We start from the raw sequence: 20,422 nt of genomic DNA, 5'->3' as shown, positions 1-20,422 counted from the left end.
TTTACAATGTGGTTTGGGAAAAGGCTGCTTCAGATAATACAATAAAAGGACAATGAATTTTGTGTTATTTCAGGACCTCAAGGAAGGAGGATTATTAGAAAGTTTATTAATAAAACCATTATGGGTCCACGTGGATTTTATTAATAAAAACCATATTTACAAAAACAAACAATAAAATTCAACTGTATATCTATCTCTACTGCAAATTGGGAATAGAAGAATCTTTCATGAGTAAGATTTTAATTAAAATGCCTCATTCTTTATTGGCAAAAGACTTACTAATAAACAGGCTTGCCTATTATAATCAGAAACCAAGATAAGTATGCTTATTACTGCCATATCATTCAAAGTTGTCCTGAATGTGCTAACCAATACCTAAGACAAGAAAATCTGTAATAATAAAAGCATAATTTGCTAATTAGACCAGACAACCTCCCGGACGAAGCTGGGCTGTGAGGGAAGCCCAGATCTTGGGTGCCAGAGGGAAGCTGGTGCTGGCAGCCAGGGAAGGAAGGCCTACTCTTGCATGAATTTCGTGCATTGGGCCTCTAGTAAAGTAACATGGATAAAACCAGGAAGATCAGGGAGAAGGGAATGGCAATTTGCCCTTATAAAATTAAAATACTTTCCAGAGCCGAGTAACAATACGGTGGTCCTGGTCCTAGACCCGAATGACTTGGGTAGAGCAGAGCAAGGAGGATAGAAATAAAGCCAAGAAAACCGTGTTTAGTACGTGTTGCAGTCACATTTCAAATCAGTGGGAGATGGAAGAATTAGATAATTATTAGGAAGAAAGGTAAATTTTTACTTTATGATAAATCACATTTCAGTTAAATTAAGACTTAAATGCAGAAAACAAAACTATAAATGTACTAAGAGAAAACCTACATAAACATTTAATCAGGAAAGACGGAATATCTTACAGCCGATATTGGAAAGGGATAGATTGATAGATTTTAAAAAATATATATATTTTATTGATTTTTACAGAGAGGAAGAGAGAAGGATAGAGAGTTAGAAACATTGATGAGAGAGAATCATCGATCAGCTGCCTTTCACACCCCCTTCTGGGGATGTGCCCACAACCAAAGTACATGCCCTTGACCGGAATCAAACCTGGGACCTTTCAGTCCGCAGGCTGAGGCTCTATCCACTGAGCCAAACCGGTTTACTTCTAGTGCATTTATACTCAAATAAAACCAACACTGAAACTAAGTTATGGATCAATCTGGGAAAAGATTTACAACAAACTCTACAAGAAAGGTTAATGTCTCCAATTCATAGTATTTCACTAATTAGAGTCCCAGTGGAGCAATGGATGAAGGATATATGAACAGTCATCCTATATAATAAAACCCCAACATGCAAATCGACTTAACAGCAGAATGACCAGTCGCTACGCACACTGACCACCAGGGGGCCAGATTCTCAATGCAAGATGCTCACGGCTGGCAAGCTCAGCATCAGTGGTGGGAGCCTCTCCTGCCTCCACGGCAGTGCTAAGGACCCTCTGACTCATCCCCCAGCAGTCAGACATCCCCTGAGGGGTTCCAGACTGCCAGAGGGCATGCACCGGGCCTCTAGTCTAAAATAAAAGGTAATATGCTAATTAGACGACATCCTTCTGGACAAAGCTGGGCTAGAGGGAAGCCCGGGTCCCGGGTTCCCAGTGGTGGCCCAAGGGAAGCTTGGGTCCTAGATGCCAGAGGGAAGCTGGTGCCAGCAGCAGGAAGAAAGGCCTACTCTTACACGAATTTCCTGCATTGGGCCTCTAGTTTTGAAATAAGAGGAAATACAAATAGCTAATTAGTGTTTTAAAAGGGTTACCCTTCCTACCCAGATATCAAAGTGCATATTCACAGGGATTCCGTTAGCAGTGTGTGTGTCGCGGGGGGCGGGGAGGGGTCGGGTTGAACAGCATGGATCCCTTAGTCACTCCAATAGAAATGTCATTTAGAGACACTTCTTCGGGAAAGGTAAATGTGGTGACATTTCTAACACCTTGCATAGGGCCTTAATGGAAGCTGTTCTTTTCTTGAGAAAACTTTATTTTTCTTAGGGATAATCTCAAACCTTTTAAAAAGTAGAGAGAATAGTGTAACAAGCTCTCCTGTACCATCACCAAACACTCAAGAGAAGTCTCATTTTATCTGACCCTCACCCCCAAAATATAAAATTCTAGCCATTTGAAATTTAACAGTAAATAGGGAAATTTAACGTAAAGTAATTCCCATCCTCAAAAAAATCTGCTCATGATCAACTAGTAAAAAGTTAGTATTTATCCTTTCACATTTTTGTTGTTTGTGCATAAATATAAGCATATTTACATGTGGTACACAGCTTTACCATCATATTATTTTATAATTTGATTTTCACCCCAACATTTTTTGTTGAACTCATCTTTCCAACACAGTATGTTTAGATCTATTTCATTCTTTATAAAACTACACAATGTTAAACAGAAAGAGTCTGTAATCTCTTAAACCATTCCCCAGTTGATACTCATGAATGAATGATTAAAATATTGGCTGTTGCAAACCATGCTGGACTAAGTAATTCATTTGTAAAGAATGAATGTTAAAGTAAATGATGATATGCCGAGACCGGTTTGGCTTAGTGGATAGAGCGACCGCCTGCGGACTGAAAGGTCCCAAGTTTGATTCAGGTCAAGGGCATGTGCCTTGGTTTCAGGCACATCCCCAGTGGGGGGTGTGCAAGAGGCAGCTGATCAATGATTCTCTCTCATCGAAGTTTCTAACTCTCTATCCCTTTCTCTTCCTCTCTGTAAAAAAATCAATAAAATATATTAAAAAATAAAGTAAATGATGATAAAGTAAATGATAAGTCTTTAATTTAATTGATGAAATTGCTAGAGGCTTTAAAATATGTAGGGCCTCGTGTTACAGAGAGCAGCAAAGGAATGTTCTTGGTCCCTGGGTGGTACTGTAAATTCACTCAGCCTTTCTGTTCATGTTTGGCAGTGTGTATCAGAAGCTTTTAAGTAAGTTATTTACTGTTTGACAGATCCGTTCTGGCCCTGGGAACTTGTCACCAGGAGATAGGCAGGGGCCAGGGATGGTCGATCTGTCACAGTTTCCGTTGCTCCCCGTGTGGCACCTGTGGGAATTGTTAGACAAGATGTGCTGTGTCTGTACGATGGAATGCTGAGCAGCACTGAGGTGCTGGTGCAGATCTCTGTCTATTGAGGCCATGGCATTAAGAGATTTGGCAGCAGCATGTAAAGTGTGAATTCACTTTGGGCCCGAGGATGACCTGTTTGTGCTCTGAAGATGAGGCAGCTGCCTCTCTAGCCCCAGGATGACCCATTCACATCCCAGGAATGGGAGCTGTTCACAATTAATAGACCAGAATGCTACATAATTGTCACCAGTGGGATGATGGTGATCTTAAGGTTTTTCGTTTTGTTTTGTTTTTGCTTATCTGCCTTTTATAATTTCCCAACACTTTAGTGTAAGTTTCTTGACTAATATTTGTAAGGTAAAAGAAAGGTCAGTAAGCCAGCCATATATAAATGTGAAGTGGGACTAGCTGGCTGTGGTAGCAGCTGGGGCTCAGATCCTTGTCTCTTTCCTGTTCAGTCAAGGTGTGAGCATGGGCACAGCCCCCCCCACCTGCTTCTGCTGTGGGACTGCCTGGCTTACCTGCCCCACAGGTGTATTTGGGGATGAACATAAACTAGGAGCAGACTAGTAGTTTTGGAGTGGGAAGAATATGAGCACTTACCTGCCAGTCCACTCACTTAGTTTCCATTGCTAAATCTGGGCCCAAGATCAGGGTGTTCTTCCCTGAATTCTGGGTGTGTCCCTCATCCTAATTAATTTTTTGTAATCTTCACTTAATTCCATTGATTTTTAGAGAGAGTAGAGGGACAAAGAGAGAGAGAGAAACATCAATTAGTTGCCTTCCGCATACGCCCCAATTGTGATCCAGAATCTAACCCACAACTCTTCAGTCAGCGGGCCGACTCTCTTAACCACTGAGCAAAATTGGCTAAGGTCCTTACCCTTTTAAATGAATTTAAAGTATGATTTTATTGATTTCTGAGAAGAAGGAAGAGAAAGATAGAACCATTAATGATGAGAAAAAAAATCATTGTTTAGCTCCCTCCTGCACGCTTTCAATTGGGGATCAAACCCACAACCCAGCCATGGACCCTGACCCGGAATTGAACTGTGAACTCCTAGTCTATAGGTTGATAGTCCATGCCGGCCAGGCCAAGCATCCTTTTTCAAATGTGCTTTGAAAAGTGACTACCACAGTGCAGGTGTAATTGTCAGATGGGTGTCTCCTGCGATACTCTATATATGTAAAAGCCTAAATGACAGTTTCAACCAGATGACTGGATGACTGGCCGGTAGCTGTGATGTGCACTGACCACCGGGGCAGATGTTCAACGCAGGAGCTGCCCCCTGGTGGTCAGTGCGCTCCCACAGCCACCCTCCCACTATTGGCCAGCCAACCTGCCTCGGGGAGGAGTGACTGGGCAAGATGGCCTCAATCGCTGGCCAGGGTGAGGGACCCCAACCGTACATGAATCTGTGCACCAGGCCTCTAGTGAGAACAATAATGGCAGACATGGGGCCTTTTTGGCTCTGGGTGTTCATTTTGAAATAATAGCATTTTTAAAAATTTTATGTTGGTCTGAGTTTAAAATAAGCCAGTTTTAATGTCATTGCTATACCATTTTTGTTGTTCAAATTCACCACCCCAGAGAAATTGGAATCACTTGGGCACTATGCAGGTTTTCAACTTTGAACTGGTACTGGCCAGGATAGCGAAGCCCAGGGTAGGCAGGGAGACAGCGGAGCACAGGCCTGTGCTCCAGCCGGCTGCAGTCCCCACTTCATTAGGAGTGTTACAGTGAAACCGCACTTGACTGACCAATGGAGCAGATAATTCCATCTCAGCCATTGGAACCGGGCCCAGGGACAATTAAGCGTAGCTTTGTTCCCACTCTTCCTGCCAGCTCTGTCTCGGGTTGTAAGTGAAAGAGCGAGTCCCGCCGGATGATGAAACACATCACTGTGCGCCTCCATTGTTTCAGCGACAGGAAGCCACCCCACACTGCCATACTTGGGCACTGGGCGGAGATCTGTCGGGACCTGCTGCAGGGAGGGCACCTGCATCACTGCCTCCTGTGGCCCTCAGTGCAGCTGGGTCAGGAGTGTGGGTCACGGTGCAGGGGCTCCTGCACTGCCCTGGCCTCCCAGCCTTGATGGCCCGTGTTGCAAAGGGGTGCAGAGTCCAGGCCGTAGAGTCCTGGCCCCCCCACCCTGCAGACTCGGGCGACATGACCTTGGACGTTGTCTCTCTGAAGTGGATGATTATAGAAGCTACTGCAGAAGGTTGAGATGATGAGTGGGAAGACTCCCCATAATGTCTGACATACACAAACATCTCACAAATATTAATATTGCAATCTACTCTATATAGGTTTCTTAAGTATTGAAGCTTTTTGCTTTTTAAAAATAATTTTTGCTCCTTATAAATAAACCAGAAAATACAGAAAAGTAGGGACAAATTTGCATATTATATTGCCTCCTGAAGCCAATTCCTGTGAGCAGTTTGGGTCTCATCTTCACTGCATGTATGTATGTGCATGTGTACACAGACACTTGTGCAGTAGCTGCTTGTTTTTTAATTTGTAGTTATAATTACACTCCTCTCTGTATTGTATCTGTTAGCCTGTCTTTTTCTCTGACATAGCTTGAGTTTCTTCCATTACTGTGTATATTCTTTGGGTTTTCTTATTCTATTATGGGAAATTTAGCCAAAGCATTTACATGGTGACTTTCATTTCTACATCAAGAAATGCTAAGAAAAAGTGTTTAAATATCTTTTCAAAAATGGCATTTACCAAAGATATGATTTCCCAAGTAATAGTTAAGAGGACTAACCACTTGTTAAAGTGAGTTGAACATATGTGATCACTTTGCCATTGAATGTTTGAGCAATATTTTAACATACAGACAAACAGCTTTGAAACTAGTTTATTTTCTCTCTCTCCTTAGGACAATTTTTCTTGTATTACTGTTTTCTCAATATGCCAGAAATGTTAAATTTCCCCTCCCAATTTACAAGTCCAAGAAAGGATGGACTGCGTACAAGTTACAGCTTTTCAAAATGTTTCCTGTAAGTAATTATTTTTTTTTTCTCCTGACATATTGTCCTTGGTTCATGACTTATAAGTACCGCGCGCTAACCGATTGCGCCACTGGAGCCCCATAATGACTTAAAATGTTTAAGTAATAGGGTTTTCAGCAGGTCTGCGCAGGGGCCCTTGTCTGGGTGGTGACATTGGGGTACTAATGACCCCTCCCCCCTCAACTTGCTATGGACTTCAAGTCAAAGTGGTAGAAGCTTCTGATTCTGAATTCCTTTAGGGGGACATTGCCTGTCCTGGGACTGAGGGTGGTCTGGTTCCACGCTGCCTCTGTGGGACATTGTTCATTATCTTTATTTTATTAGCCAGACTTAGAGTGAAAGTAACTTTACCTGCAGACAACTCCTCTCTCTAAATCTGATGCCATTCAAGCAGTAGGCTCTCCACAGATCTGTTATCGGTGTTTTGAGTGAAAGGGGGGGTTCTGGGCTGAGGCACTCAGACTGTAGGAAGGCGTATGTTTTGCCAGCAGCTGCCCCCTCTGTGGCTAAGAGCCTTTTTTTTTTTGATCCCTTCAGATCATCCTGGCCATCCTCGTGTCCTGGCTGCTGTGCTTCATCTTCACAGTGACAGATGTCTTCCCTCCCGACAGCACAAAGTATGGCTTCTACGCTCGAACAGACGCCAGGCAGGGTGTGCTGCTGGTGGCCCCGTGGTTTAAGATCCCGTACCCCTGTAAGTATTCTGTGGCAGAGGGGTCAGGAGCTCCCGAGGCCAACTGAGAGGCCTTGGAAGTGAGCAGAAGGCTCTGCGGCAGGAGTAGGTCTTACCATTCTGGTCATGAGAGGATCAAACCCCAAGGAAGGGAAGTCCTGTCCCGGCAGGGCCATCATGAACACAGACTAACCAGCTCCCTTCTCAGGTTAACTAGGTGGTTCTTTGGGTTCCATTAGGGTGAAATCCTAGACAAGAGGCCTCTTACCGGGTTTGAGGTCTGGTGGCCTGGATTTAAGGGCAGCTCATAGAAACACAAGTACAGAGCCGTGTACACAGGCCCAGGCCTCTGAAGTGAGCAGACTGGAGTGGGAGGGGCCTGAAGATTAGCAGCCAACTGCTCAAGCATGATGGGATTTGTATAATCTTATAATGGGGAGCTATAATCTTTTAAAATTTGGTCCAGCTGTCAGAAGTAAACTGATACTCACAAATGCATGGAAGATGGATCATAAGTTAAGATTTAAGTGTTGGATAACTCTTGGCTAGTTCGGGGGTGGGGGGCAGTCTCAAGCTGAGGTAACATTTGGATTCATGTGTGCTGGGCAGACCCCTCCCCCATCGTTACAAATGCTGAGTTGTCCTGTGGTGTACACTCCGTTCTGACATTTGGGGCTTAGTTAGAGGAGCCTGAGCTGCTTTATTCCCCTGCTCATAGCAGTCACATTTTCACGTTTTATAGTGACAAGGAGAGAAAGCAGGAAAGGCCAAGAATATTAGGACTGGGTCAGAGACAGCTGTTGTACGCCTGTTAAATGATGGCAACATCGGCAGTTGTCTTTCTGTTCTTGACACATTTACAAACACTTAAAAAATGTAGCCTTTCTAAAATAACACTTTCATCAGGTCATACGGTCTAAGTATATATGTATGTACATAGGTACTCCTCTTCTTTTTAAAAAAATGCATAGCTCATAAATCCATAATAATCCATAATAATAAAAGCATAATATGCTAATTAGACCAGATGTCCTTCCGGATGACTTTCTGGGTGGCAGGGCCGAGCCCCTTGCACAAATTTTGTGCATTGGGCCTCCAGTGTACATACAATCTGAGAGGAAGAGATTAAAAGCCGGTTGTTGAGGCAGTCAGGAGGTGGCCTGGGAGGGCACATGCTGGGTGGTCCTCCACCTGTGCGGGTGGCTGCTGAGATGAGCACAGACATGGGCGCAGGTGGGCTCCTCGGAGAAGCAGCCGTGCATGTGCTGAGACAGCCGTCTGGCTCCTGTCCTGTCGCCCCCGACTGCGTGAGCTGCTCTGTTACCCAGGGAAATGCCACCCCAGGAAGCCAGGTGAATTTGGCTTACTTTGGAGTCCAGTTTTCACACATGCCCCTCTCTTTATATTCTGTCTGTCGCATGCTGAGAATGACCTGTGCTGGCTGTTAAAATACAGATTTGGGGCCCAAAATGTCCACAGAGCTGAGGTTGAGAAACCTGCTGTAAATAAAGTAACAACATAAATTAAAGGAGAGATGAAATAACAGTAAATATAGAAGGCTGGAAGCCAACAAGGTTTTAAATATATATAATCTGAAGAAAAAAGGTCCATCATGTAAAAGATTACAGATTTAAGATGTTGAATTAGATGGACTAAGGATCTTATAAATCAAAATTAAGGACTTCAGGCACAAAGGAGGGGCAAAAATAGAAAACAGTAAAAGGCAATTTCTGAAAAATTAGTAAATAGAAAAATAAAATGAAAATCTCTCCCCTAAATCAAGTCACTAAAATGAAACTACAACATGACATCAGCAACAAGGTAACCATAGAAAATACATTAAAAATACAAAATGTTGCTTGATAAAGCAATCGTCTGCATGAGAAAAATCTGTTCCAAACCCATCGGAGATGAGATGCTGACCAAGCCCAGTTAGGATGGGCATAGAGCGTGCTGGGCATAGAGCGTGTTGCCCGTGGACGTGTATCTTGACCCTCTGACCACGGGCCTGTGTGAGTCCTCTGTCTGCTCCCATGGAGTGAAGTAGCCCAGGTGGGAGCAGTTAGTTCTGTCCTCATGCACACACCCCAGGCATGTTCTGCACATCTGACTTCATGTGTCACCTTTTTCTTCCCAAACCTGAAGTTGTTCCTCGTTAACCTATGAGACAGAGGCCAGTCACCTCTAGGTGGTGCATGGAGCCTCCTAAACATGCCTGCCCCCTGGTCCTGCCCACCTGCTGATGCTCAGCGCTGCCCTTCTGAATGCCCTCTCCACTCAGCTCTTGTTCTCTAGACCCTCTCCGGACAAGGTTGTCCTCTTCCTGACTTCCCAACCTCCACTCGCTGTGACCCAGTTTGGGTTGCCTCCCTTTGATGTCTACCCATTACACTGTTCTTGGATCATTCATCAAACGGCCTTAATGACCATTTTATCTTATCCATCTTTTTCTTCCCACTGTGTTTTTTCTTAGTGACTATATTATAACTAACGGTTCAAGGGAAGAAGGTCTAGTTACTTTATCAAAGAAGTCTATTCACTCTTACAGTAAAAGCTCTTCTTGGTATTTTTATTAAGTGAGATCTATGGCTTGGAAAGTCCAAAAAGATTTTTTCCTTTCAAAGTATATCTAATGAGGGAACCAAATCCAGATCCTCAAATTGAAACTACCTGGGGACTTCTCTTTGCTTTCTTAAATTATTTGATTTTCCATAACATGGTTTACAAATAAAAGACATGGAAGTGCAGCTGTGACACCAGGGGAGGGTTATCTGCACCCTGTCCCTGCTCTGTTGTTGGATCTAAATGTAACTGGTGGCTTTCCACTGCTTTCTCATTTGATGCCAGTCCCAGAGCGAGGGCACCATTGGTTTGTACCATCCTTTGCACAGCAGGGTTAAATTCGTAGAAATACAAATTTCTATCCCAACACAGCAGGCTGTTCAAATTTCAATTTAGTCTCTGGCTTTGAAGCAGGAAGAGAAGCACCCACCTCTTTCTGCCAAACAGTGTCTTTTAAAGAAGGACATAGAGCAGCCCGAGCCTGGTGATGGGCATCTTCATTGACTCCGGAGCCCTTCCCAGGCATCTGGCCATTGGTGATGTACTACCGTGTTTCCCCAAAAATAAGACATCCTCTGAAAATAAGACCTAGCGCAACTTTGGGAGAAAAAAATTAATATAAGACACTGTCTTATTTTCAGGGAAACAGAGTAGCTAACTAGTAGGTTTAAGCATCAAGGTTCCACCTTGAGCTTCAGATTCTGAGCATCCTTGGGCATGCTGAATGACTTGGTGTGTGATGTTTGCCTGTGCCTCTGAGACAGCGAGGACCTGAGGTTTGTTTTCTTTCTACAGTTCAGTGGGGCCTGCCCACCATCTCTGCGGCTGGTGTCATTGGCATGCTCAGCGCCGTGGTCTCCAGCATCATCGAGTCTATCGGGGACTACTACGCCTGCGCAAGGCTGTCCTGTGCCCCGCCGCCGCCCATCCACGCCATAAACAGGTGCGCTCCCGCGGACACGAGCCCTTCCCTGGGCCCGCCACCTCGCTGTGTGATGCTTTGGTTTGGGTAATCTTGGAGAAGAAACCAAGGGTTTCAGCATGGAGGCAGGCAAGAACAGGGCTCTTCCTTGGCTGTTTGTCTTTGGACAAGTCACTGCCCTCATCCTGCCCTCATTTCCTCATTTGTAACAATGAGCAGAATTCTCGCCCTTTCTTCTTCCCAGTGACAATTGCATAATACATTCTCTAAGATCACTCTAGACCTTAAATTCACCCAAACACAGGCCAGACACCACCATTGTTATTTGCTTGGGTTGGGGTCATGGGTGTTTGTCCCCTTTATTCCTGTTTTCCTCAACTGTTCTAGACCGTGGATGCTGTATCATCTCTTCACATTTACAATTGGAAAAAAATATTTTTTTAAATTGATTTCAGAGAGGAAGAGCGAGTGAACGAGAGAAACATCAATGATGAGAGAGAATCATTGATCGGCTGCCTCCTTCACTTGCCCTACTGGGGATGGAGCCCAAAACCCAAGCATATGCCCTTGACAAGAATCGAACCTGGGACCTTTCAGTCCTCAGGCTGACGCTCTATCCACTGAGCCAAACCAGCTAGGGCACATTTACAATTTATATAGGTAGAGAAGTATGAGCATGAATAAATGAAGTCTGCAGAATCTAGAGGTTTATGAACTATGAGCCATATGTAGGTGCTCAGCACACCTGGTCATTAATTTCTGGATGCCAGGAGTGAACTGGACCCTATGGAGGCCGCACAGAAGATAAAATTGCCCCAAATCCTGTTCCCCCCGAGCTGCTGCCCCTTTGAAAGGGCTTCCATGTGATAAAATGAAAGCCCTTTCATGCAACCTGGCATGTGCTCTTGACCAGAATTGAATCTGGGACCTTTCGGTTCGCAGGCTGAAGCTCTATCCACAGCCAAAAGGGCGAGGGCAGCATTTCTTAGGTTGATTCTGTAAGGGATGTCAGTCCTGGATTTATGTCTTTCTCCAGTTGAGCTGTTGCTTATGATTAAATTATTTGTATATTGATTCTTTTAAAAGTGTCAATGTTTACACAGTTACAAAGCATGTCTTTCCTGGTGAAACTATGTATTAATAGCAGAGGAATCAAATCAATGGACAGCCTATATTTGTTTTAGATCCCAGCAAATGGCTGTTTTCTGGCTAAAAGCTTTTAGCTTGGAATGCTGTTTAAACGCCTGTGTCTAAGGGTGGGTCACAGAGGTGCTTTCAAAGCTGCATGAGCTTGTAGGTCTGGCATGGGGCTTGAGACGGCCTTGTTACCCCTCCCAGGCGTGCAGAGGGCGTAGCTCTCTGTGGCCCAGATCTTTGGGTCACGGCCACTTAGAGCCTATCTCAGAGTGTTCCCCACTGAATGAATGTTTCTCTTTGCCCCATTCCTTTACATTTTAGGGGGATTTTCGTGGAGGGTCTCTCCTGTGTGCTCGATGGCATATTTGGTACTGGGAATGGCTCTACTTCATCCAGTCCCAACATTGGAGTTTTGGGAATTACTAAGGTACAAACATTTTACTAATTAAACGGTTGGGCCACTAAGCGTTGATCCATTTCACTGATTGGTCTGACCACATGAGTTTCGCACGGGAGGCCTCCAGTTCTGAGATCGTCCCCCCCACTCCCATCTCCTTCTGTTGTTGTTGCTGAGTTTTTGGAATGTCTTCTTTGAGATTCTGCAGCCAGATAAGAAGAAACCAAATATTGAGTTTGATTAATTTTGACTGTAAATTCAGGTGAGAGGGTGCAGGCATGCCCAGGGCATGCCCAGTAAGCACCAGTGGTTTTCCTGTAAGTTGGGGGCCATCACAGAGCTCAGCCTCACGCGTGCAGATGGCTCCACCTGCTGCCGGTTGCTCCTGACGCAGGCATGTGAGGGTTGTCGGATGGACACTTCCTCCAGCGCCACCCTTGGGTCTGTTGCTGCCAGTGGTGAGAACCAACGCTGCCCAGTGTGTCTCACATGGACACCGAATGGGGCACAAGTCACTCGTTTTTTGTTTGTTTTTAAAATATTTTTATTGATTTCAGAGATGAAGGGAGAGGGGGAGAGAGAGAGAAACATCAGTGATGAGAGAGAATCATTGATTGGCTGCCTCCTGCATGCCCCACACTGGGAATCAAGCTTAGAACTCGGCCATGTGCCCTGACTGGGAATCGGACTGTGACCTCCTGGTCATAGGTCGATGCTCGACCTCTAACCCACACCGGCCAGGCTCACTCGCCCTTTAGCCAGTGTGCTGCATGAACCTGTACACATAGAACTGATCTGAAATCACATCAACATAAAATTGCTGTAGACGGAGGGACTCTTAGAGGAAGACACTTTACTAAGCCAGCTCCCTTTCTGTGCCCCTTCAGAGCACGCCTGGAGCAGAGTCACTGCAGGGAGTGACTGGTGCTGCTCTCTGAGGTTCCTCCCAAGACGGGCCTGAGGTGGTCGGGGGAATAATTCTTATTACAGTTTGAATGGTGCCTGCTTATTCTGAAAGACAACCTGCAAGTGCTTTTCAATGAGCTAAATTGATTTTTCTTCTGAATCCCTTTGGATCACTCACATCAGGCAAAGGCCACGGCCATTCAAGGGCAGTGTCGGCCCTGGAATCGGTTTTCATTGCCTTGAGTAGCTGTCCAGTCCAGTCATCTGCACAGCTGCCTTGGTGGGGAAAGTGGGGCGGGCAGCAGACTTCTCGGTGGCCTGAGCCATGTAGCTGACGGGAGGTCCCGTCCAGAAGAAAGGAGGCGCGGGTTCTGGGCTGTGAGCTGCCTCTTATCCAGCTGAAGGGTGAGTCACTCTCCTGAGTAGAACTGAGGTCTACAGTCAGATGATTCTAGATCTGTACTATCTGTGAAAGATTGTGACAGCCACGTCCTTTGTGACTTGGGTTCAGGACCTGGAGAAGGGCCTCGCACAAATGATAAGACTAGACAAGAAGCACGGATTTGGAAATCACAGGGGCCAGGAGTAGTCTTTCTCAAGAGGAGAGGCTTCACTGGTACCCAGGCCCTGCCAGACTTGCTCCTAAATAGGCAGGCAATTCCGGTAGCAGACAAACTATATTAAAGGTCAGTAATAAGAAAACAAGACCCATACACCTGTTGTCTACAAGAAACCCACCTCAGAAAAAAAGATGCACACAGACTGAGGGTGAAGGGAAAGGTCAGTAAATATCTAATAGTAAAGATTTACTTTGAGACTATTAGGTCAGGAAATTGCTTGAGCCACCATTGTCTTGTCAGAACAATCGTGCATAGCTTTAGCCCTTGCCAAAGCTCAAGGTCCATGAGCTTTCTAGGTTCCTTGTTTGTAATTCCTCAATAGTGTAGGCCAGTGATTGGCAAATCCATTAGTCAACAGAGCCAAATATCAACAGTACAAGATTGAAATTTCTTTTGAGAGCCAAATTTTTAAAACTTGTTCTAACACCACTTCTTCAAAATAGACTCGCCCAGGTTGTGTTATTTTGTGGAAGAGCCACACTCAAGGGGCCAAAGAGCCGCATGTGGCTCGTGAGCCGCAGTTTGCCGACCATGGGTAGCTTCCAGCAACTGTCCAGTATGGCAGTCAGTAGCCACATGTGGCCATTTAAGTGTAAATTAGTTAAAACAAAAGATTTAGTTCCTTGGCCACACTAGCCACATTTCAGTGGCTTAGTGGTCACTTGTGGCCAGTGGCTGCTTTAGGACAGCACAGATACAGAATATTCTATCGGTGTATAATGTTCTGTTGAATGGCTCTGGCCTGGGCTCCTGCATCAGAATCCCAAGGCACATAGGAAGAGGGTGGTCTGTGGCTCCTCCAGAGATCTGCCTCCATTTCCTAGCAACTTTAATAGTAGCTGCTCTTTATCCAGTCAGGGATTTCCATGGCCATGGCCATTCTAACCTGCTTGATCAGGAGTTGAGGCTGCTTACCCCATTGTGTTCTGAAGTTCTAAGGGGTCAGATTGCACAGGCAGGATTTCTCCGCTGAGTGTGTGCCAATGTCTGTCCCTCAGAGAGGGGCAGGCATGAGGGTGGTGGCTGCTTTGGATTTCGGTCCTGGCTCCATCACTTTCCCAATGTGACATCATCTCTCTCAGCCTCCAAAACAGTACGCAAGGCTCTGGAATTAATAACTCGATGTAAAGCACTTAGCAGAGTCTAGCGTGTGGTGGGTATACATACAGTAAGCTATTGATATTGTCTTCATAGGATATTGTCAAATGAACTCAAAACGAGCTAAAGGCTTTGGCTAGAAATACATGATAAAGATTTATTCAAGAGTTTGCAAATTGGGAACACAGCTAAACAAAAACCTAGAAGCATTATGAAGAAGAAAGAACAATTCAGAGTTCTTACAATAAAAACGATACTCTTGAGAATTATCAGTCCTGCATTCTTAGCCCTAGGATTGGTCCAGGATGTCAAGGTCAGAAAGATAGGTGCCAGGAGGTGTGGTTGGGATAATGGGTGTCAGGTGGTCTGGATACATGAGTCCTTCAGGGGGTCATCAGAGGGTTACCTGGAGGTCTGGTGTATGTATATCCGGGGATTGACAGGACTGGAAAGTTCAAAAGTTTAAGATCCCAGGCTAATTAGAACAAGAATAAGCTCATTATTCCTCAACCAGCTTGATTTTAGTCCTTTGGCAGCTCAACTATAATGACTGTGTATTATTTCTTCATCCTATTCCTCAATATGTAGCTCAAAGTTTATTTCTAGAAACAAAGTGAGCACCATGTCTCCTGTGCTGCATTCCACACTGTGGAAAGCCTTTGGAAAGTCGGAAACGATGGCCCTACAGGCAGAGCTGAAGCTCAGGAAGGAGGTCAGAGGGAGGTGGGCAGCAGGAAAGTAGACGAAAGGTCTTTGTCAGCAATGGGAGGCAGGGATTTTTTTTTATTTTTATTTTTTAAGATTTTTAAATTGAATTTGAGAGCCAGAGAGGAAGGGAGAGGGAGAGAGTAAGAGAAACACTGATGTGAGAGCATAACATTGATTGGCTTCCTTCTGCACACCCCCTACCTGGTATCGAGCCCACAACCTAGGCATATGTCCTGACCAGAAATCAACCGGCAACTGGAAACCGTTCTGTGTACAGAACAAAGCCCAGCCAACTGAGCCAGTTCTGGCCAGGTGAGGCAGGGATTTTAGAGTTGTGTTTGAAGCATCTATACTAATAAAAGGGTAGTATGCTAATTAGACCGGACATATTCCAGACAACCATCCAGATGTCCTTCCGGACAAAGCCGCAGCGGCTGCCGAAGGCTCAGGCAAACCTCAGATGATGGCTGTTGCTTCGCAGGGCCAGCCCAAGGCTCAGGGAAGCTGGGGATGGTGGCTGCCCAGCCGCACACGGCCAGCCTGAGGCTCAGGCAAGCTGGAGATGGTGACATTCGAACATCCCCCAAAGGGTCCTGGATTGGAGAGGGTGCAGGCCAGGCTGAGGGACATCCCTTCATGCACAAATTTTTTTTTTAATATATTTTATTGATTTTTTTTTTACAGAGAGGAAAGGAGAGAGATAGAGAGCTAGAAACGTCGATGAGAGAGAAACATCAACCAGCTGCCTCCTGCACACCCCCTACTGGGGATGTGCCCGCAACCAATGTACATGCCCCTGACCAGAATTGAACCTGGGACCTTTCAGTCTGCAGACTGACTCTCTACCACTAAGCCAAACTGGTTTCGGCCATGCACGATTTTTGTGCACCAGGTCTCTAGTATATAATAGGCACTAAGTTCATATTTATTAAACACAAGAATGGCTCCATTGCTGCTTTGTATTTTCATTGTGGTGGTTTGTTTTTTTGTCAGCACCTAAGGCAGATCATCCTTCCATGCATGGTTTCCATGTAGGATTTATCGTTTCAGGCATCCCAGAGGCCGGCCTGTCCCTCTCCTTGCACACCTGCAAGGCTGCCTGACCCTGCTGGGAGGTGGTCTTGGCACAGATTGTTTCTTCTACCTGGTTGTTCTTCCTCCAATAAATTCATCCCTCAAGAACATCTCTGTGGATCCCTTTCTGATTCTTCAGTTTTTCCCCACTGGGTTCCCACACAGAGTAACTGCAACAGTACTAGACTTTCATCATAAGCTGGTGACTTACTCATCTTTGTATCTGCTCCCCACCCCCCCCCCCCAGTCTAACCAGTGCCAGTCACATAGTAGGTCCCTAAAATGTTTGCTGAAAAATGAGCCATTTATAAGTGAAAGTGTTCCTTATCATGTAATACAGCCAAGCACAGGTCATTTTTACTGGATTAACCAGTTTCCTGACCCTTTTCACTGCTTCCCTGCATTCGGTGCTTTGTGGGAGGAGCCATGGATTGAAACAGTCGAGGCCCTGCTCCAGTCTTAGCCGTGATTGGACAGCAATCTGCACCATAAGAGTCCTCTCTGACTCTAAGCTGATTCTTGGGTCCCTAGAGAGGCTGTTAGACACTCTGACCCAGCACCACCCAGCAGGACACTGAGCAGTGGGGACAGCGTTTTGCACCTGTGCGCTGGGAGCATCTGCCACCAGACACAGGAGCCTGGGAGCACTTGAAATGGGATAGTACGATGAGGAACTGGATCTTAAGTTTCATTTCACATAACCTAAGTGTAAGCAGCCATTTTCTCACCGAAGTCATACTTAAAGCCAGTGAACATTCCCCCAAACATTCTGGAACCTCCTGTGTATCAGGGTGTCTTCCTGGGAGAGGCAGTACTCAGTAGGAGCCAAAACACAGGGTTCTTGAACCCAGTGCCAGCCCCCTCTCCGCTGCCTGGATGCAGTGGGCTAGATGATAGCTTCTAGAAAGCCGAGATGAAATGTAACAGATAACGATGAGACCACATTGAAATGATAAGTGGTACTGCAAAAGCCCAGGATGCATCTGGGGCATGGGGTGGTAGGGTGGGGGGACCAAGCCTTGGAATGGAGGAAGGCCTTGCGGAGGAGGTCACATTGGGTAGCGTTTTGAAGGATGTGTCTGGGAACCACCAGAAGGGGCTGGAGGAAAGGGTGTTCTAAGCAGACAGGCCAGGGTTGGCCTGGTACACCGAGGGGCAGGCAGTAAGCCCTCAGGATGACGGGGTGGGGCCTGGGAGAGGGAAGGGGATCAGGGAGCTTGCCCGTGTGCAAGAGCCTGAGACTTGTGCTTTAATTCACGAGCACCAGAGGACTTGTGCAGAGCACTGACTTCCCAGTGTGTTTGAAAGGTCCCTTGAAAGGTGCTGTTCAAATTATTTTATACATCATCCCATCTAACCCTTAAAGCAAAACCACAGGTTTAGTTACAGAGGTGAGCATCCTGACACCCAGCGAGGTAGCGTAGCTTGCCCGGGTCACGTAGATGGAGGTGGAGTGGAGATGCCAGACAGGCAGGGGGCCCCGAGAATTCTGCACCTTGTCCTCTAGGCCAGCGTTCTGCACCTGTGGGTGTGCGGTGGGGGCAGTGGACCACTGGTGGTCCGTTAGGTCCGAGAGATTGGCGGCCGCTGCTCTAGGCTGTGTCACTCTAATGGGAAAGATGCCATGAGGAGGTTCCAGAAATGCTTGGGGTTTTGTCTGATTCGGGGGAGGGGAAGATGGGGCTGTTGAGGCTGCCGTGCTTTGAGTGGGTTAACTTGCTGAGTGAAGGGTGATGCTAGAAACCCAAAAGACATGCAGAAGCAGACGGTAGCTTTTACGTTTTGCATTTGATGCTAAAAGTTAGTCCCTGCCAGTGACTGCGGGCTTTAGAAATGCAGGACCTGAGTGCAGGAGCAGGTCCCACACCAAGGTGACAGCCTCCAGGGCTCAGAGAAACAAAACTGTGTCCTGCCCGGCCCCTCCCAGAGACACGGGAGGAGAAGGGGCCCATGGGACAAGGAAAGAGGGTGGGAACCTTCTTACTCTGGGTGCTTTATTGTAACTGTACATTGGTCTCAGTCCTCTATGAAATGAGACGGATCCCTCTTAACTAAATGTTTTTACAATAACCTAGATTTTGAGTAAGAGTTTTGTCACATTTGCCCCAAGGGGCTGGGGATTTGTGAACTGAACTCCTGCCTCTGCCTCTGCCCGCAGGTCGGCAGCCGCCGGGTGATTCAGTATGGGGCCGCCTTCATGCTGGCCTTGGGCACGATCGGCAAGTTCAGCGCCCTCTTCGCCTCCCTCCCGGACCCTGTGCTCGGCGCCCTCTTCTGCACGCTCTTTGGTAAAAGTCCATTTCCTCGATGGTGGGCTGCCCCTCTGAGCCTCTTTTTCTTCGTATTTGCTAATTTTTCACAGAGATTATGGTTTTTTGCTAAATCTCTTCAGTAAGATTGGAGGTAGCAATGCATTTCTATTTTATAATACAAAAGGATAGACATAGGAAACATAAAAAAAACCTGTATCACTCTTGGAGTTGAATTTATGTTGAAGGTACAACCAAAGGTAGAATATTTAGTCAAGGAAAAATAATATGACATAATCTCTTTAGTTGGTATTTATTAATTGGTGATTTAACTCAACCTGTCTTACCCTCTGAGTGGACTGTTTAAAACAGACCGTTTTTACAGTGGGTCTGTGTGCCATTTAGTTGATGTAGTCAGGGGCCAGCTTTGGTTGGGTTTCCCAATTTAATAGGAATGTTTGCATGGAGGTGTCAAGGGGGAACCCGTGTCCTTAGTTCCTGCTCGGTCTAAAGCAAGCCTTCCCGCCTGAGAACAGTGATGCTTGTGCCTCTGCATGAGCCGAGCGGCCAGCTAGTCACATCCCGTCCTGTCCTGACCTGGTCTTCTGACCTGTTTCTGATGGGACAGAGGAAGGACATTGTAGAGGATGGACACTGAGTCTTGCCCTCAGCAGCTGTCAATCATCTGTGCCCCAATGCTTATGTAGTGTAAGCTCCTCCGTGGGAGTGACTGGAACTTGTCTGATGTTTTCTTTCCAGGAATGATCACAGCCGTTGGACTCTCTAACCTGCAGTTCATTGATTTAAACTCTTCCCGGAACCTCTTTGTGCTTGGATTTTCTATCTTCTTTGGACTCGTCCTTCCAAGTTACCTCAGGCAGAACCCTCTTGTCACAGGTAGGAAAAACAGGGCTTGAATCTTGTGGCAGGGGGCGGGGGAGCGGGGCGGTGGGGTGGAGTGGGGTGGGAGTGGTGGTTGGAACCAGAGCCACCAGTTTACGAACAGCTCAACACCGGTCAGAGAGGACATAGGAACTTCAGGATTGTTTTCTTTTTCAGCCTTACACAGCCTTCTTTATATTGACTTCTTTTTTTAAATCTGTAAACAACATCCCCCAATGGTTTCATTGGTCTTCACATTTCATTCTAGGGTGACTTCACTGTATCAGGTTAAGGCTTTTCCTCTGGTTGTTATGGAAGGAGTAGTTTAAAACATTCCTGCACACGAGCGACAGGGATGTACACTGGGTGGATTGGCGGCCAGTGCCCACCCAGCACGCCTTTCCAGGCCAGGGCAGGCGCCTCCTGGCTGACAGTGACCCCGCTGTGTTCTGTTCTAGGGATATCAGGCATTGACCAAGTGCTGAACGTTCTCCTCACCACGGCCATGTTTGTAGGAGGTTGTGTGGCTTTCATTTTGGATAACACCATCCCAGGTATGTGGTACACGTCAAACGGGCTTATTACTTATGTGAGTCACTTTTTTGCCAAATAAATATAGGAAGCAGGCAGAGGGAGTCAGTTCAAAGCCATCACTGGTCAAAACTGTCCTTTCCTTAGGACAGTGGTTAAGATGACACTTCCAGCCTTCTTTTATGAAATCGGTTTTTTTTTTGCTAATAAACTTACTGAGCTGTTTTCCTCCTTGCTGAGCTACTTTTTTTTTTTTTTTTTTAATATAGTTTGTTGATTTTTTTACAGAGAGGAAGAGAGAGGGATAGAGAGTGAGAAGCATCAATGAGAGAGAATAATTGATCAGCTGCCTCTTAAACACCCCCTACTGGGAATGTGCCCGCAACTAAGGACCATGCCCTTGACTGGAATCGAACCTGGGACCTTTCAGACCACAGGCCTATGCTCTATCCATTGAACCAAACCGGTTTCGGCCTGAGCTACTTTTTAGTGAGATTC

At 46.0% G+C, this 20,422-nt stretch overlaps 1 protein-coding gene across 4 annotated transcripts in view; it reads left to right on the top strand.

Annotated features, from left to right (window-relative positions):
* The window catches only part of SLC23A2 (solute carrier family 23 member 2), a 123,121-nt gene that overhangs the window by 96,547 nt on the left and 6,152 nt on the right, over positions 1-20,422 (top strand). For all 4 annotated transcript variants that reach the window (XM_036417637.2, XM_036417639.2, XM_045574797.1 and 1 more), the window contains 7 exons: positions 6,033-6,153; positions 6,703-6,859; positions 10,196-10,343; positions 11,781-11,886; positions 18,421-18,550; positions 19,271-19,408; positions 19,852-19,947. In XM_036417637.2, coding sequence (XP_036273530.1) covers positions 6,033-6,153; positions 6,703-6,859; positions 10,196-10,343; positions 11,781-11,886; positions 18,421-18,550; positions 19,271-19,408; positions 19,852-19,947 — 896 coding nt within the window. The remainder of the gene's footprint in view (positions 1-6,032; positions 6,154-6,702; positions 6,860-10,195; positions 10,344-11,780; positions 11,887-18,420; positions 18,551-19,270; positions 19,409-19,851; positions 19,948-20,422) is intronic.

The sequence above is a fragment of the Pipistrellus kuhlii genome, unplaced genomic scaffold (assembly GCF_014108245.1).
Source record: "Pipistrellus kuhlii isolate mPipKuh1 unplaced genomic scaffold, mPipKuh1.p scaffold_m20_p_6, whole genome shotgun sequence".
Taxonomy (NCBI): domain Eukaryota; kingdom Metazoa; phylum Chordata; class Mammalia; order Chiroptera; family Vespertilionidae; genus Pipistrellus; species Pipistrellus kuhlii.
This window is presented reverse-complemented; position numbering and strand designations above follow the sequence as displayed.